Genomic DNA, 19,098 nt, shown 5'->3' on the forward strand with positions numbered 1-19,098 from the left:
TGCTGCCACTGCGTCTCAGGGATTGAACGATCCCTCCCGTATTGACGGGTGTCCTTCCCCGACTGAGTCCTCTGAGTCTTCAGTGACGTCGATCACTAGGAAGCTTCCCACTTGGGAAGATCGACTCTTAACCGGTTTTGTTCCTTGGTCAGACTCAGACTTATTACCCTCCGAACCGGTTCCAGAATGCGTTGTACATGTTCACCTGTTTTTTCCGCCGTTCGGACAGGACATTCGGCGACACCAGCTTTACTGTCATGAACGCATCCCCGATTTCCGGGAAATTTGGCGCGGGGAAATTATCGGATCAGTATCGGATTCAATTATCGTCCGCGTATGTAGAAGATCGTATAAACTCATCGGGAGCCTCTCGCCGTCTCGACCAGCTTGTTGCTTCGACCAATCAGAGGCTAGTCGCTAGCTCGAAAGTTTCTCAGTTTCCGCAGTACGGCCTCCACTTCCCTAGACCAGCGGTTTCCAACCGGGGCTGCCCGGACCCCCGGGGGTCCGCCGCCTGATTTCTGAGGGTACACGACGAAACTCCAATGGAGTTTCACGTCAGTCAAATGAAGTCGGAATCAAGATCATTGTCTAATTCCGCTGTTACTGCGTGACTCGACTGAGCGCATTGGGGAGCAACTCGTTCCTGGGAGATATCCACTGCGTGATTGCGATTCGGAAGAAAATATCTCACCGCGCCGATCTGCGGGGAGCATCAGATGTGCGGTGCCGTCCGCATGATTTTTCTTGGGCGGGGGCTAGGTCGGGTCTTCGCATAGCGCTGATATCTAATATGGCGACTCGCTGCTAAACCTCAGTATTACGAGTGCTCAATCTGGGAGAGGCTGTAGCCCCCTTAGCCCCCCTCTGCGGACGCGTCTGCAGACGAGCATGCAGTACTTCCCCGCTAAGAGAGTGATGCTCGCGGAGAAAAAGCTCTGAATGGCGAAGACTCGATAGGGGGAATCAGCCCGGAATCCTTGCCAGCCGTGAAGCGCGATCGCGCCTCACGCGCCCTGCATCCTTCTTTCATTAGCAACTTCGAGCTCGAACTCGCCTCTGCTCGCTTCATTGGGAGAAGGACGGACATGCCCGAACTTGATAACTGCTCGACTGTCAGGGGCATGTTCGTGCTGCTCTAGGACTCCAGGAGAAATTTTGATCCAAGTGTCGTCCGAGGCGACTCTCAAATTCGGACGCGGGCTGACTCGCCACGGATCTCTTAAAATGCGTGAGAGATCAGATATCTTTCTAATGCAATCAATGACAAGATGATTTTGAAAGAAAGATGAAAAGAAATGGGTGTGATGATCCCCGTGGGGCGCCAGATGAAGCTGGATTATTGTAAATCGACGGCTCACATGGTCCGATGGAAGGTCGAGTACAGTCTGAGCCGCCCATAGTAGACACCTCCTTATCCAGCGGTCTTATAGCATTCAGTGTTGAACACCGCTCAAGTAAGAGACACTCGCTCAGTAGGGGACTTCTCCCGCTTCTCCCGAGGAGTGACTCATAGGCGGCCTCGACTGTATCGTACTTTAGAGTGATGGGATCAGCACTGCTTAAGGACCAGCACTCATATGGCACAATAAATATAGAAGCTTTCAGTTTACATCAAGGTCTAGCATTCTCTCAGATTCCGATGCTGTTCATCTGCCAGTGTGCAGATCACAATTCATATCACAGAACGGTCAGTCGTTCCAGTCAGCCTTCGGACAGGGATGAAGGTGATGCTCCTCGCAAGTCACACCGCGTTTCACCATCCGCGAGGTGCTCGAGATCCGCATTCTTGCTCAGCAATAGATAAAATCCGCCGACTGCCGCTCTGGTTGGTCGATGCCCCCCTTTTGCAGTAGGCGTTCTTCCATTTGTCAGACATTATTGCCGGGGTCTCAAAAGAGTCTTCGTCAACCTCGGCCACGTACCGCTCCCAAGACGCACGGTCTCCCAAGACGGCCGGGCAGCAGGTGCTCCCTTCTCTCGAATGCACATTTGAGACCTCGCCAACAACGCTCGGAGCTACGGTGGTTCTCTGAGCCAGGGTAGGGTCGTGTCGGCAGGGAGATGAGCCAATTTGTTTCTCGCTGAGCACGCGGTGAACTCCAGAATAATTCTTCATGAATCTGGCCCCCAGCGTGGGGCCTCGAAATCCGCCATCGTCAAACGATCCCACATGAAGTCCGTTCCGTAGGACATCGTCGGAAGAATTTTCGAATCGAAAAGTGATAATGCGCGCGTGACAATTACTACAGATCGCGGGTCTTGGGCATTGCGCAAGCGGCGATGCCAACCTTCGGGGACTCTCGCTTACGCATCTCGTGCATACAACTCATCCGCAAGGAATCCAGATGCCGAAAAGAGGAACTCACCTCCCCGAAAAGTGCTTCAGGAAGCCTAAAGATGTGGGTGGCTGCTGAAAGCCCCCGCTGCCGAACTTCATCTTGTCAGTGGTCTCAGTGCCAATACTCAGATCATTCTCTGGCGAGCGTGTAGTCATGGCCAGTACCAGTCGTCGTCTTGAGTGGAGAAACAACGTCGTGGACGTACAGCGAGAAGAAGACCCAGTCGTGCCCCTTTCAAATATTCGAGAAGTCCGACGGCAGAATGGTGATAAGCGAAGAACTCGGGTTGTCGCTTCACGAGACTGCAGTGGTTCCTTAGAGTTCAGAGATCTACTTATCCCGTACAGCTCTATGAAGAAGCGGAGAGGAGCTTGTTCCTCGAATCGATTTTGTGTTCGATCATACGCGCAGATTGAAGACGAGACGGTTGGCTTCAGGGAGTTCCCGTGTCGGCCGCTGATCGAGGCACCGGGAACATTCTGCCCCGGGGCCGAAACTCCCGTGAAATCCCAGAGATGGAAGCCGGTAGTCCTCCGCTCCTTATGGGTTGAGAGTAGAGGTTCGACGACGTTTTGGGGCCAGACGGCATAGTCGGAGAGAATGCCTATCGAGCTATCCAGTTTAAGTCCGGAACGGCTCGGCGATTCGCACCGACTCTCATTTTCAATTCCTTCCCACCACCTATTTCGTTTCGAAAAATCATAGATCGGACCGTGGGAGGACCACAGAAACTATTGAGTGCTACAACCTTTTCAGGACGACTCCTCGGAGCTCCAGAGTCTCTACAAGCAGCCCTGGGCCATCCACACGCTAGCCATCCTGAATACCTACTATATGGCAGTAGCAATCTATGGCGGTCTTGTCGGCAATGTTCTCTCTTTTCTCACATTCAGGAACTCCTGCCTCAGGTCGAAAACGAGCTCTTACTACATGAGTGCTCTAGCTGCGTCAGATTTCGGTTTCCTGTTCTTCATATCGTTCGAATGGCTGACCGCAATGGGCGTGAATGTGAGTCAGGATTTAATCATCACTCTCAAAGCAAGCCTTTGATCTGAGTGATTGCTCTTTCTATGCAGCGGATGCATTCGTCACGTGCTCATCTTTCCCCCCCCCCCTCCTCATCCATCATTTACCGTCCACCCTGCTGTTTTTCTCTCTTCCTCCCTGTCTCCACCGTTTTCCAGAACGGTATCCTCTCAGAGATTGTCAACCTTTCCCACCCCGGAGTCCTCCACGCCTTCCCTCTCCGGATCGATGCCTGAAAGGCTAGTCCCCGCCATGGTCGAGGAAAATTACTTCCCTCACTGTCGGAGTGATTGGGGTATAATAACTCCATTGAGTTCGTTGATTCTACTGATCTTCCGTCTCCTGGTGGCGGACCTCCGAGTCACCGACACCTTCATTCGTTTTGCTTCCTGTCCACTGTTCTCCCCTCCTTCTCCCCCGTGTCTCGCATGGAGTACCATACAGGACGTTCACAGAGTCGATTTTCGTACAAATACATATAATGCCGATGGTTCAAAGTGTATGGAGACGATTCGATGTCCCTCAGACTCAAACGCACTGCACGATATTATGAGGGACTCCCACCCCTTCGTACTCAGGAGAGGGACCTCAAATATCGTCAACGAACTATGTGGTATACCGCCTGCGGGTCCTGATCTCTACTATCGTCAATACTCCGTCAGACGTAAATCTCTGTCCCACATTGAGACGATGAAGGACCTCACTGTTTTTCCAAAGCTCTGAGTTCGCCCGCCCGCACGTGCAAGCTGAGGCCAGGGGATTGTCCAGTCCGTCGTTGCCCGCGATCTCGATGTTTGTCTCCGTCTATATTTTTAGATATGTCCTCTAGTTGAAGAGCATGCGCGACAATATTTGTTTTCGAATTTTTCAATCCTCCCGTGAAGTGCACCCCGATGAGTTCATCTCCTCCGATTAGAGCATGCCCTTCAGTCGGATTTTTTCACAGAAAAATGCTCTGTTTTCCCGCGATTTTTCTCCCGCGTTCTAAGATGCCTCTCAATTGGGAGCTTGACAATTGGGCATCCCCTCATAATAGAGCATGTCTTTTAATCAGAGCGAATACGTCTCATATTCCCCATTTTCTCTGTTAGTGAGTCTGGCTCTCAGGTCTGGGCCGCACGCCTTCCAAGCGAGCTGGAGATTTTAACTTCGGCATGGGCTTCACGATGATAGTTCCTGATCTCGCTGCGGCCTCCCGAGGTACCTTTCACCCTGCCTATCGGCGACTGATCGACTCGAGATGACGAATCCGAGGTACTTCTGCAGGATACAACTTTGCATAACCAATCAAAGCGTCCTTCAAGTTCGATGCTATGTTCGATTCGATGCTCACCATCGGACGACAGACTGTTCCTATGGCGCAAATGCTGATGGAATACCATACCAATGGAATTCTACCTCCCCATTGGGAAGGCACAAACCACATGAAGGCGACGAGCTCCCTATGTATGAACTTTCCGAGGGCCGCCAACTTCTCAGTATACACCTCCAAATGTTCTAGTCTACTGGAAGTCAATGGGAAACTTCGTACTAGCAAAGAGACAAACGAACACGCAGGCATACGTATCTATGTTGTGGTAGGTCGATCCGTCATAATCGCGAGCCCTCGAGCGATGAGTCGGAGCACGAGAAGGAGCTACCTACAACCTACAACCAATTGATATAGACCGTAGTCAAGTCGTCTCTGGGACACCGCATACTATTAGCCGATTCCACGAACCATACGACTCACATGGCCCGGTGGGAGACCAGGGCTGACGATATCATCGCCGTCGTCAGGCGAGTTCGCCCGCGTCTATCCCCTTGATGATGATCGTTTCCAAGTATTCTAAGACAGCGAACATCACCTGACTTTTCAGTTGACCGCCATCCCCGGAATGTGTCAAATAACGGTGTTCTTAACTGAGGGCTTCGCGACTCTATCAGTATGGCTAACAGTGAGCTTCACTGCTGAAAGGTGATTCCAATGGGGGAGCTAACGCGTGACATAGCAGCGCGTAGCAGCTCTATTTTTCTTCATACATGACAACATGGGTTGCACTCAGTCGTCGATAACGTTTGCGCCAGGTATCTCGCCGTATGCTACCCACTATGGGGACACATCCACATGAGCACTAGGAGACGGGCGAGATCAATTGTCAGCACACTGATGGTGCTCAGCTTCATTCTCAATAGTCATTTTATGTTCGACGTGACTGCGAGGCCGATTTCCCGGGCCCAGCTTTACATCTGTACTTCGGACGATTCATTGAAAAAGTGAGTGAAAGTACCACCTCTATTTTACTCGAGCAGCCCGGAGGAGTCAGTATTTCGGTCCCTGCGTGAACTTCTTGTAACTCGTCAGCACGAGGAGCAATCACTTCTTCGTGGGAATTCATCGAATTCTGCTCCACCTAAAAATTCCGTCACCGCAAGCCCTCGCACTGAATGACTCGATTCTTTGATTGTAGATTTCTATACTTCATAAACATAACGGACACTGTGCTCACCTTCTGCTTGCCTGCCCTGCTGATTTCATTCATGAATCTGATGATCGCGAGGGCGATCTTTGTCTCCCACACCATGTGGAAGCAGCAGGGCGCGGTCCTGAAGACGAGGGAATCTACAGACTCCTTGACAGGAGCGTCGAGAGAGGGTAATCTTTCGAAAGGTCTTTCTTTCCGAGATAAAGACATACAATGTATGTGCTCGCTCAAGTCTAGACAACAGGCGGGGTACTCGCGGGCGGTCCTCACGTTTCGAACGACCCAAGTGAGGAATGGAATCTTCCAGAGACGGATGTCGCTTGTTTAGCGTAGACTAGATTCTCCTCGATTCTACCAGCCTGGCGAATAGCGTCCATAAACCGTTCTAACTAATTGTAAGTCACGCTCTGCGCGCTTTCTATTTGCAGGCTTGCATGGTCCGTCCCCGAATGATGCGAGGCAGCAGCTGGAGAACCCGATTCAATTGTCGGTCACCCGGACCCTCTTGTTGGTGTCGACAGTGTTCTTGATACTGAATTCCCCTTTCTATCTGTCGCGTCTATATTTGCATTTTTATAACGACAAGGGATTGGTTCGGCGATCGGTGAGTCTTGAGCTCGCGTTGCTCTTGAAAGTAGATGGGAAGGCTCGCCAGGATGAGGGCAAGGCCGATTCGTGTCAGGAGAATATACCAGAAGTCCGTGGGCTCCTGCATGGGCCCGCAGCGAATCTGCATCTCAGAGAGTTAGGGGGCGCAGTAAAGAAATGATATTCGGCACAGCTTCCCCTCTTCGGGACCATTGGAAGGGAATTGAGAGTGCCTACCAGAGCCCCGATTCTATGTTCGCAGGTGTTCGTCATGCAGCGATACTTCATGCTCCTGTACTACACTCATTTTTCCATAAATTTCATCCTCTACAACCTGTCTTCCGCCATGTTCCGCTCGAATCTTCTAGACTATCTTCGTGCGCGATGGGCCGAGCTCAAGCGGAAGTTCTCAACCTTGCCTCGCATCAGCAATATATATGGTAGCTCAACTGTTCTGAGCGCTGAGCTTGTCCAAGGTGATCACTCCATGACTGTCACAGAGATGGTTCGCCACCTTGTGTCCGATTTTTGCGGATAGGGAGACCAGCTCTGGAGATCAGTCCGTCGACTCGAGTAGGATTTCGATTAAGTATGAGTCTCTAGTCCGAGGTCGCTCCTTCAAATCATGGCCGCTAGCGGTCTCTTGTAGTTCGATGCGCCGCTCAATATTCGCGACGCGTCTTATTCAAGAGGCGATGAGACATGGCCTCATAACCTCATGACTATCTTGACTGAGCTGAGGATTGTTTACACCATACGAGAGTCAGGTGCAATCTTCTCATGGATAGGATTACAAGCACGAATGTTATTCCGATGGACTTCGCCAGTTATAAAAAACCAATGCTGACGATATCGAAGGAATAAAGTTATCTCATCATCCAAACTTGAAACTTCGGAATCCGGAATCCGAGCCCGACCGTCTTCCCTCCACATCACATGGATAGATGGAGTAGATGAATAGATTCATGCATAAAGCACATCGCTGTCAGTCTTTCTCATAACTCCTGACAACATATGAATAGAGCTAGGGGTTCCAGGCACTCGAACCTTGCGAAATAGGGAGGCAAAAGTCACCGGCCGATCATCCTCACTCAGCATCGCACGTCAGAGTCGTCTCAGAGAGCTCTCCAAGCTCTTTCGGCTCTCGTTCAGGAAAGCAGAGATATGGGAATTAGAACCATTTTGGGACCAACGAAACAGAGCGCCATTTTATTTTCCCATAAAAGGTCCTGGCCGAGGAATGAACTCGACTCAACACTGATCCCGGAGAACTTTCCGACTCAACAGTCCAACGGTGGGAGTCCTATCAGCTCCCGAAGGCTCCGAGCGCGCGACGCTCTTCGAGAGCTCAATATCGAGCTTGATTGGGATCATTTCTTCAGCAAGGCAAAAGCGGTTCCGACAACAACGGCAACGATGCCGCCAGCGATCGCAGCGCCCGCCAAGCCCTCTCTCGTGATGCGTTTCTGTATCACTTCTTGCAGTTCCTTCGCCTGTCTATTCGAGGGCTCGATTTCCAGGAATGCTTTGATGTACCTGAAAATAGGAAAATTGCATTACTGCTCCTTCTGCTCCGATCTCCGGCTCTGATGGTGACATCGAGCGTGATCAAGGCGGGAATCGCAAGCTCGAGGCTATCATGGGCCGGGCGTGATTCTCTCAATATATTCGCACACTGCTCAGTCTAATCGAGGGTTAGTAGTGCTTATTATCAATGAAATTTATCATGTGAGACGGTCAGATTTTCTGGAACCGCTTTCGAGTGCGCGAGCCCTCGTAATTATTATCCGTCGTCCCGGAGTGTTCTATTGCTCAAACCTGTTCGCAGAGCTGTATTCCTTGAGTTTGCATTTGCCGAAAGCCAGATAGTACACATAGTCACGACGTGCACTCTCGTCCCCATTCTTGAAGAGATCTGCAAGTTGATAGCGTTCATCAAACGTCGGAAGAATTGGACAAGGACTCTAGGGGGGCGAAGTCAAGATGAGTTGCTCATCCCGCGCATGAGTCGATTCTTTGGTTCGGATAAGTTTCCCGCCGAGTTCAGATGAGAGCTTTGCCAACCCTGGTTTGGCCGATTGATACTCCAAACTCCTGGCATTTGATCTTATGTAGAGACAAAGGAGAGGTACTACGTGGAAGTTACTGGGTTATAGAAAATGAGCTTTCCGATATGAGTTGTCACTTGTCACACATTGGCCTCGAAAGTCTGGGAGCGGGTCTTCCAAAATCGTTGTCCTTGATCGGTAGCCAACATTTGGAATCCAGTCGACTGTCCGGTAGAAGGCTCACTAACCCCGTCTTCATGACCGGTGCGGGAATCACGAGCGACCGACATTTCTTATAAAGAAAACTCTGAGATAATCGAGCAGATCATTACCTTCCATGAAGAGAACACCCTTGCGAGTATCGGCCGGATATCTGCTGCGTATCAGGCACCAAGCGTAGTCGAACTTGGTTTTGGGGTTCCTTATCCCTCTCCGCAACTCGTCGTTGTAAAGCTTCTCACATGTCTGTGGTGAAAAAGAACTTTTCGTTACGTGAATACGAAAAGTTTTTATTTTATGGTAATGGGAATGGCCTCGTGCAACTCGGGACCTACGAGGGTCGCATGATTTCGACTCTCGCGCTTCAGTCACTTAGGATACTCGTGGCACTACTCGCATACCAATGCGAGGCTCCAAGAATCATGGATCGCGAACCTGTGTTGCTCGGATGGGGTGTCAAACAAGAGACTGCCCCAGGCACAGGAGGGCGCTGTACTCCGCCGATAAGAAGAACAGTCCGCCGAAGACCGTGCATATTGACCGTGAAGCCTCCAGGAAAACGCCGGCATTCCGTTCTTTCCAGGGAACTCAGTGAATAGGCTCCTGTTTTAGAGGGGCCACTATCAGAAGGGGCTTGCATTCTTCCGGAGGAGATCCCACAACGCGAAGATGTGACTTTGATGGATAGCGTGGTCCGTGCTCTGAGATCGGCAAATGAAACACGATGGTAGGGGTCCTTATGAAATATGTACCACCCTATTCCTCACGGTGTACATAAGTTGTCACTAGCTGTCCACAAATCGGAGGCAAGGTATTCATCTTGACGCTAGAGAGCTTGCATCGGAGTCGGAGAGAGACTTCCATTCTTGAGAAGCCTCTGCAGGGGAACTCGTATGAGTTGCAACTACATGATGTATTGGAGCTCCTATTCGCGGGTTGAGGATAGTAATCGAGGAAATGACAGCATCACAATCCCTCCGCGGCGGTTGAATGTGTAACTCGAGATCATACCGGCAACAACAGTGTTTTTCAGTCGTCTACGGTCGTAAGTCATGATGACTGTGTGTATTGGATATCTACGCTCAAATTTTCGAGCCTCGCATCTGCTCCCTTGCATTGAGTCGTATAGACGAACCCAAAGAGACGTATAATCCAATGCACAGGACGCCGCTCCCGTGAACAAGAGGAGCCCGCTGTGGAAGACCTCCTAGAGAGCTCGAGCCGTGTTCGTCCGTCAATACGATTAACTTGATTCAGATCTGCTCCGATGGCGCGTCAAAGACGTGAGGCGCACACCCCATAACCGTGACTCAGCTATCAAGCTACATACTCTGCGCCTCTTGGTGACATCCATCGGAGAGAACGGAGATCGGGCGAGAGTCTCACCTTCAGATCTTCGTCAGAGATGAAATCTTCGAGTAGAGTCTCCATAATAGAATTTGATTCGTCGAGTCGTCTTCGATCGGACTGTCACTACCGAACGTCTGTCAGAGATTGGTTCCATGGTCGCCGTTCCGAGGCTTTACGCTCGAGTCTTTTCGACGGAAGCACAATCAGAGGAAAACAAGCCGGGCCGCGAAATTCGAATCCCATTCGTTCCGACTTCGACACTTTTGCTCTTGCGACGTTGTTACCTCAATTCTACCGAGCACCAATAGGTATAGAAACATGCTCATAGGCGTCTTTCATGGTGAGATATGCCATCATTCACAAGATCGGACTTCCCTGAGACTCCGGGCTATTCGAATATTTTGCGGACTCGGTGTGTACTGCGCATCTCCGCCGCCGTAGTTTCTCTCATGAGGGAAGCAGCACCGCGAGGCCATGGGGCGCAGAGGAGCTCGAAAGTACATCTTACCGAATCATGGGACAAAACTTGAGAAGATCGAGACGCAGAGACAACATATACCAACTTCGCAGATGAGGCTCGTCGCTCGGTGGGCTGATTAACGCGAAGAGCTCAGAGAAGAAAAGCACCGGAGAAATTGCGACGTGACGAACAGATAAAAGCAAGGGAGTTGAAAGTTTCGCGATACAGGAGCCCGAGCCGCAAGGCTCGGAGCCGATCACTGCACGACTCCTCGGCCATCTCGGGCCCTTGTCCCGTCGATGTTGTGGAGCTCGAATACTCGAACATATAATCCTAGGGAGGCACCATGAAAACATTAACGATTTCCGATTCGATCTGGAGTTCCGACTCCGGTGAACGAGACCGAAAACGACTCTTTAAGCTACCCTATTCGGGGTCGCTCGCGACAGACGGAACGTTATTGTTCTCGCCGATCGCGGCTCGATAACCACTGTCCATCCTAACATACGAGCACAGCGTGAAAAACACACGTCCATGAGGAGAGATCTCTTCCGCAAACACATCACTCGAGGACTGCTCCGGATTTCCTCCGAGTCAGGGGACCGACGAAGGGAGCGATTACTGCCTATGGCGATGAGCGTCCTTCAAGACACGATGAGGAACCGGCATCTGCAGCTCGAATTTATTCACTCACAATATACGACAGCCAACTAGACATCATTCCATGCCATAAAGTACAATCACGAGTGTTCAGTATTCCAGTTCCGGAAGCGAAGGTGAACCATGAGCATACACTTCAGTCCTCGGGTCTTCACCATGCTCAGCTTTCCCCCATCTGCTCATTTATCAGAAACAGATTTTGCTTAGAACTGCGTTTATAAGAAATTCGGAGTTCTCTCACGTCACCGATCGCTAAGAAATTCGAACGCCGCTTCAGCTAACTGTCGTCAATTGATGAGTCTGCGGATGTATTCAAAATCAATCCTCGCATCAAAATCGTCGAAGTCTTCAATATTTTCATTGATCACGACCATTAAAAATTTCCAAAACCTCGAGGCTCACGCGGAGGGGATATTTGTTTGTTTTGAGGTTGACAGTTCATCTTTATAAATTCCTCGAGAGCAGCCATGATGAATCGTATTCGCGCTATTCCCAAACTTACTCTTAGTCAACGATATCGCGAAATCTGAAGTTGGGCCGTTCTCGTCATGTACTTCTTCGACGGCAAATTGCCTATATTAGCCGCGGAAACGACGAATGATAGTATGGGCTGTATTTTTTAAGTCGCTCAGGATCTCCAATGAGCCGTATCGTTACGCACAGAGGTGTTGTTTCTACTAGAGAAGAAAGTTCTTTCGCCCCCGATGTTGTCCCGATCCCTGTCTGCGTTTCTCCGGAAATTCGTAAAGCTTCGTCCAGAATGATTATTACTCCTCGAGTCGGCCTCGCCGCGAAATCCTCCGAACCCTCGGCTGTTGTTCTCGCGATGATTGTAACTTCCAGCGTTCGACCCGCTAAATGATCTTCCTCCGCTGCAGCCGCCACTGACAGCTGAGTTTCTCGGGTGTTCTCTGAGATCTCCCCTGAAACAAGAACAAATGTGATGGCCGACATTCCACTGAGCTCTCACTCCGCAGCCACCAGGTCTGATCCCAACTCCGCGGAAAAACTGGATGAATAAGGAGGCACTTGCCGATGATGATAATCTTTTCCATGATGATGACTTTCTCGATGATGCTGATGATGATGATTGCCATTGCTTGGATGCCCTTCGCGAGCATCATCTACATGATCCTTGCGTTTCGGCGGGGGATCTCGGAATGTACTTGTTGACGCCGAGCTTCTGGCTCCTAGCGAGGGCGAGCCGCGATCTCGTGTATGTTGATTTTCTCTCTCGGCTTCTCTCTTGTGTTCCATGTCTTCATAATAAACGAAATCGTCGAACAAAGAAGTTTCATGTCTGAAAATAGGAACGATGCGTTCTTGTCTCATTCCGTGCGGGTAATATTTCCGGATGTATTGAGGAACAACATGGAGATAGGCTGACCTGTAGCTGTGCATTATTTCGAGCACCTGACGACCTTTGTCCGGCGGGACTTCTTGTGTATCTCGTGAGTTCGTCACTGGTTTGTTCTCGTTATTTTCGAGGCGGATATGACGTAGCTCCTGATTCGGGATATCCTTGACGTAAATCCACTTCACGTTGAATTTTCCTTTCCATTTGTCCTGGGCCCAAACACCAGTTAGGGTATCGTAATCGACACTCGATGTCATCTGAGCCATCCCACAGAAATGGCCGGATCCATTGACAGAATAAAAGAGATAGATGGGATTCGTTTCCTTATTCTTCTGATGGCGGAAAGCTTGATCCAACTTTTTGTTCCCATGCTCTGTAGAGCACCATATCGAATACTTGATACTCCGATGAACGTCGTCTTCCGAATAGCTTTTAATCACGAAGAACCGCGCCCCTTCGATTCGCGCATCCAGTTCGCTCGGATTATAGTTATTTTTCCGTATTAGATCCTGGAGCAACTGCGTCGATGTCTGTTCCTCGCCCCCGTCATCATGATCTACAGCATCATCGTTTTGTTTCAACGACACCGCGTCATTGCTGTCGAGTGGTAGAACAGCAGGCGAGGGCGGAGGAGATGCACTCCAATCTTTCACTTCTTCATCCATCCAGTTCCAATTGCTTAAATTCATGCTTTCTTTCGAAGTCGAGACCGCCTCCTTCTTCTCGTCTCCCGCCATTTCTTCGTGTCCGCTATTTCCCAACATATTCGAACTCGAAGGATCCTTGTTACCACTGGCCGCGGTTTGCGAGCCATCTTCTGCTGCATCTGTCGCCACGTTGGACAACGTCTGAGACTCCGTCGTGCTTGCCGCGGCGTTCAGAGCCGACGAATGCTTCTCTTGCTTGACGTCGATCACTGTGCTGTCATTGTCGGTCTGATCGATGTCGTTGTCGTTGTTATTGTTGTCGTTGTTGTTATTCTCCGTCTTGTCTGTTGTCGATCCAGAAGTCGCGATCGCTTTCTTCGAGGCCATGACGGGAGATTCCCCGTCAGTTCGATTCGGAGAGACACTGCAAAAGTTAATGGAATTCCAGAAAAGCGGCCACCGAGAGCCTCGAGCAATAGGCACCCGAGTGAAATCATTAAGTATTCATTCTGAACAGCGAATTAAGAAATCCATCTCAGAAAACCCAATACTAATGATGACTTACTCAGCCGAATACTCCGGATGCAGAGCTTCCTCGACCTTCGTCGGGAGATCCACGTTTTCCGGGTTCGTCACGCCGGCCGCCAGGGGCCCTTCATGGGTTACGTGACCCTGTTGTTCCAAATCGTGGTCGCTGTTGCCGAATACTAGATTCGGCCCCATAGGAGCCAAAGAGAGGTTTTCGATTTGATTCCCGAGACTCTTGACTCTCTCATCGCAATTGATCGTGATGGGGCCGCCCCCCATGTCGAGCGGAGCCCCCGTCGGAGCGATCATGTTCGGCTGTGCAGTACTGACGAGGTCATAACTGTAAAATGACATTTTTCCTTCAGCGGTCCATCTCCAGGGCTGATCGATCGCGTGAATCGCCTGGAAATCGGGTGATCACAGGAAGCCTACCTGTAATAATCGCCGTAAGGGTTCTTCTGATGCGCGCCTCGGTCTAGCAGCTCATGTGCCGTCGTGGGCGCCCATCCAGTATAGTCTTGCGAGACTGCAGGTCCAGATGCGGTGTGCGTCGGCGGGAAGGGAGAGTACCCGAAGTTACTCGGCGCGCCGTAAGTGCCTGCGGGATATCCATTCCCGAAAATGCCAGGGATTGACATGGATTCCGGATGATGGAATTCGGCTGAGCCTGGTGGGCCGGGCGGATACCTGAAATAGGAGGCAACATCCGTCCCGTTGCTCCACGGAGCCCCCCCGTGATGGGGGTTTTTACTGCCGAGTCCCGCATACGCTGTGCCGTAAGGTGAAACCTGGGAAAAATTCCACCATTCATGAGATCAAATCAAGGGTCGACGGATGGAATCCGTGTTAAATTATATGTAACATACCGGGGCATGATAGAAGGCAGCTGGCGATGAACCGATGAATCGCGGCTCGAGTGACGTTGGTTGTGAAGCGTATCGAGGAGGCATGCGAGCCCACGCATCGATCATCCCAAGAGCCTCAATTTTCGGTGGCGGTGGGGGTCCGTGATGTCCTCCACCTCCACTCATGACTCGGGGATCTAATTCTTTGTGGGAATGGAGATGAGCCGCTGTGAGGGACTGAACGCTTCCCGCCAGTTGTTGCTGATGTTTCGAGAACGGCTGCTGCATTTTAGCCCCGGGCCCTCCGACACCGGGCCCACCACCATTATGCTGTTCTCTACTACTGCCAGTGTGGAGTGCATGTCCGCCGCCAGGTATGGCTGAGGGGTGGATGAAGCAATCTCAGACCAGGATAGTCTTTCGAATGAGTCGCTTGAGGTAGACGCGAGAAGAGGAGACACGCAAACGCATATGCTGAAACCATTCGGGCGGAATATCGCCAGAATCGTCATCATTTCAGTCTTTTTCAGAAGCAGATGATAAAGTATATGGTGACATTCTCTTTGATCGTCACTGAAACAGCTTCGTTTAAAGACGCGTTCACTTTACAGCAAGCTAATAGGATCCGGTGAATCGAGGTGACATGTCTCCCCTTTCCGGCTTGGCGGACCTCCGAGCTCAAATCTAGATGAGCAATCTCAAACTTTCGTTCATTCCGGCGACGACTCGACGATCTCTCAGAAACATCGCAGATACATCTACTTACACATCAGGTTAGTTTGTTGGAGATCTGGTCCTTCGCTCGAGCTGTTTCTTCCGGAGATCTCGACCCCCGCTCCGCAAGCTCTGAGAAGAATGCAAATATGATGCTAGGTGTCGCCGTTTCCGCTCGGGCATATAGTTCCAGCGGAATCAGGACCATGAGCGCCTGCCAGAATCACGTAGACGACGAACAACAACACAATCACATATAAGAGCAGCAGCCAGGCAGCAGCCTACAGCCTCATCATCATATACCGTCCGCTAGTGATCGGAAACCTGCCGATTTCCGCTGCACGGGTCGGATAGTCGGACTGCTCCAGCAAGAGGGGGAGCCAGCTCGGCGCGCTTTTCGAAACCCTGGGAATCGTCGGAGTTCCATCCGCAAAGCACAGATCCCTCTCGGAAGCGAGCTCCGAGAATCCGCGGGAAAAACACTTCGGAAATTATCAGATTGCCATCTACAGACCACTCACGGAATAGTGCTTGGCTTGCTCGTTCTGAAGATAATCGGACTTGACGGCTGTGGCTCTATAAACGGCGGTCATGGAGTCTCTGGATGCTCGGCCCACTTCAGTTCCTGGATCCCGGAACTCCTCATAATATTCTTATGTAATTCCAGGTGTCATCGTTGCGGGAAGAGATTGTGCTCCGAGGGGCCGATGACTGCAATCTGAGCAAGCAGAATGACGTGTTGGGTCTGCGCATGAGCAACATCGCCTTCCTCACGGTCAGCGAAAAAAGCTCTCTACAATAAAGCACTTCGTTGTTCAGTCCCCCATGAAGCTGACGTGTTCTGGTGTTCTCTAGTCTCTAATCCATCAGATTATGGGCCCAGCACGCTTCCGTCAAGTACATCCGTCAACAGGAGGGTTTCAAGTTTTCTTTCTGGCAATGGAATACGCCATGAGACAACTGTGCCGTATTGTGCGGAGCAAAATGGGCGTGCAGAGAGAGCGATCCGCGCACTGGTGGAGAAAGCACGGTCTATGCTGACGGACGCCGGTTTCGATGAGTCTTTTTGGGCTGAAGCAGTTCGCACGGCATGTAAATTGAAGAATGTGACCGAAGCTCTGGCGGATATATGTCCGGAGGAGGCGTGGTCGGGAAAGAAACCGAATCTCGGCCATTCACATGTTTTCGGGTGCTTGGCGTATGCGCACATCCCGAAGGAAAAGCGGAAGAAATGGGATCAGAAAGCGAAAATCTGTATCTTCGTTGCTTACTGCCAGGAGTCAAAAGCTTATCGTCTGGTACCACTTAGCGACAGATCTCGTGTCGGGAAAGCTCGGAATGTTGTCTTCGATGAGGACACCATGGCTTCGTCAATAATTTGGCACGATTCCGAAGGAGGACCGAGGCTTAAGGTAGCTGGTCCGGTTGACAACATGAGGGGACCGATGCTTGATGTAGCGGATCCGGGCGATGAGATGAGGGGACCGATGCTCGATGAAGCGGGTCCGGACGAAGCGATGGAAGGACCGATGCTTGATGTAGCAGGTCCGGGCGATGACATGAGGGGACCGACGCTTGCTGTAGCGGGTCCGGGCGATGAGATGAGTGGACCGATGCTCGATGAAGCGGGTCCGGGCGATGAGATGAGGGGACCGATGCTCGATGAAGCGGGTCCGGGCGATGAGATGAGGGGACGGATGCTTGCTGTAGCGGGTTCGGACGAAGCGATGGAAGGACCGATGCTTAATGTAGCGGGTCCAGGATCAAGGCTTAATGTAGCAGGTCCATGCATTCGGAAGTCGAGTCCGGGGCACTGCTCCGACAGAACAGTGGAAATTCCCGACAGATCCGTGGAAATCGAGTATTTCGTAGATTCCGAGGATGAAGTAGTCGAAGCTGGATCGGCGGCCGCACCCCGGAATCGGCCACAGAGGAACCGCACGGGACCGACTTGGATGGAGCAGCACGTCTGTGTCTGCTCTCAAGATACAACGACGGAGACTCATGGCGGCTCAGAGGCGACAAAGCAAGGGTATGAGGGAGATTATTCCTCGAATAAGGAAGAGGCATATGTCTGCAGTCCGGGCTCCACAACTACTTTCAACTCTCCTGGAACAGTACGGGAAGCCTTATCGAGGTCGGACGCTGATGAGTGGAAGTCCGCGATGGAAGCAGAGGAGCAAGCGCATGACAAAAACGGAACATGGGTCTTAGCTGATCGACCGTCTGACCGAAGAGTTATCACCTCAAAATGGGTTTTCCAGCTCAAGAGAGACAGCAACGGGAAGATCACGAAATATAAAGCGCGGCTCGTGGGGCGCGGGTGTAGCCAGACGAAAGGTATCGACTTCGAGGAGACTTACTCTCCTGTCGGGAAGATCACTACGCTGAGGTTTCTCTTCGCTTGCGCTGCACAGAAAGGTTGGAGAATTCATCAGCTCGATGTATAGAAACCGCGTACTTACACTGGAAGCTCGAAGAAGTAATACTCATGGAACAGCCGGAGTGTTTCAGTGTGAGTAACCAGGTATGTCTACTCAAGAAATCGCTGTATGGATTACGTCAAGCCGGAAGAGTGTGGTTCGAAACCCTCAATCGCAGCCTGAAGGATATAGGTCTCGTCGCATTCAAAGCTGACAGCTGCTGCTACTGTCTGACAAGAGAAGAGAGTATCCTGATTCTGACCATCTACGTGGACGATTTTCTTATATTCTACAATGACTCTGACTTGCTGGCAGAAATAATCAGGAAGGTTGGGAATGTATTCCCGATAAAAGGTCTGGGACCAGCGAGTTATTGTCTCGGCATTAGGATAGCTCAAAGACAAGGAAGAAAGGAGCTCTTCTTGGACCAGAGAGAGAACATTTCGCGAGTTTTGGAGCGATTCCGTCTCGCGGAAGCGAAGCCAGCCTCGACGCCAATGGAGGCTGGCTCGAAACTCAATAAACGTATGGATCTTGGAGAAAGAACCGATGCTCCATATCGTGAAGCGGTCGGCTGCTTGATTCACATTTCTCAAACAACACGGCCCGACATATGTCACGCAGTCAGCGTGGTAAGCCAGTTTTGTGCGGATCCATCCAACGCTCATTGGGTCGCAGTAAAGTGAATCATGAGATATTTGAAAGGAACAATCGACCTGAAGCTCAAGTTCGACGGAAAGATCGCCAACGAGAATGTGGAAGCCTACTCGGATGCCGATTGGGGTGGTTGTGAGACCTGTCGAAAATCGACAACAGGTTATGCATTCATGCTAGCTGGCGGATGTATATCATGGACCAGCCGAAAAGAACCGACCGTCGCGCTCTCCACGAGCGAGGCCGAGTACATGGCCTGTGCCGCGGCCTGACAAGAAATCAAGTGGCTTTCTATTTTCTCGGAATTGCCATCGGTGAAGATCGCACGTCCAATCACTCTTTACAGCGACAATATCGGTGCTGTTCATTTGAGCGCGAATACCGTCCATCATGAGCGAACCAAACACATTGATTTGCGACACCATTTCATCCGAGATCTAGTTAATGAAGGAGTGGTTGTCGTAAAACATCTTCCGACAACCGAGATGACGGCTGACATTCTCACGAAAAACCTGACTCCGGAAAAGTTCAGAAGTTGCAGAATCAAGCTCGGACTGGAATGAATTATTGCTCCTGATTGGCTTCATCGAGTGTAGGACCGACTCAATCGGGAATCCGTGATCAACTCGAGGATTCCAGAAGAAGCAAGAATGATAGGCGAAGTTGGTCCTGCGCAAGGGAGGGTGTTGGGTCTGCGCATGAGCAACATCGCCTCCCTCACGGTCAGGGAAAAAAGCTCTGACGATATTCTCTACAATAAAGCACTTCGTGG

The 19,098-nt window shown here is 50.9% G+C and overlaps 3 protein-coding genes across 3 annotated transcripts; 1 reads left to right on the forward strand and 2 right to left on the reverse strand.

Annotated features, from left to right (window-relative positions):
- Positions 1-1,546: 1,546 nt before the first annotated feature.
- On the forward strand, positions 1,547-6,959 carry CNMaR (G-protein coupled receptor). Its single transcript, XM_029112638.1, has 7 exons — positions 1,547-1,690; positions 3,099-3,350; positions 5,228-5,325; positions 5,436-5,624; positions 5,819-6,048; positions 6,262-6,437; positions 6,684-6,959. The coding sequence occupies exons 1-7, from the start codon at positions 1,547-1,549 to the stop codon at positions 6,957-6,959; spliced, it is 1,365 nt and encodes a 454-aa protein (XP_028968471.1).
- A 642-nt stretch (positions 6,960-7,601) lies between these two features.
- On the reverse strand, positions 7,602-10,199 carry Fis1 (Mitochondrial fission 1 protein). Its single transcript, XM_003737949.1, has 4 exons — positions 10,075-10,199; positions 8,802-8,934; positions 8,240-8,336; positions 7,602-7,957 (listed from the first exon to the last, which is right to left on the reverse strand). Exons 1-4 carry the CDS (start codon positions 10,117-10,119, stop codon positions 7,792-7,794), a joined length of 441 nt encoding a protein of 146 aa, XP_003737997.1. The 5' UTR covers positions 10,120-10,199; the 3' UTR covers positions 7,602-7,791.
- A 965-nt stretch (positions 10,200-11,164) lies between these two features.
- Ythdf (YTH domain-containing family protein) lies at positions 11,165-15,573 on the reverse strand. Its single transcript, XM_018641154.1, has 7 exons — positions 15,302-15,573; positions 14,557-14,915; positions 14,123-14,478; positions 13,728-14,030; positions 12,546-13,586; positions 12,192-12,458; positions 11,165-12,081 (listed from the first exon to the last, which is right to left on the reverse strand). The coding sequence occupies exons 1-7, from the start codon at positions 15,303-15,305 to the stop codon at positions 11,787-11,789; spliced, it is 2,625 nt and encodes an 874-aa protein (XP_018496670.1). The 5' UTR covers positions 15,306-15,573; the 3' UTR covers positions 11,165-11,786.
- Positions 15,574-19,098: the final 3,525 nt, after the last annotated feature.

Source organism: Galendromus occidentalis, unplaced genomic scaffold, assembly GCF_000255335.2.
Source record: "Galendromus occidentalis unplaced genomic scaffold, Mocc_1.1 scf7180000075708, whole genome shotgun sequence".
NCBI lineage: Eukaryota > Metazoa > Arthropoda > Arachnida > Mesostigmata > Phytoseiidae > Galendromus > Galendromus occidentalis.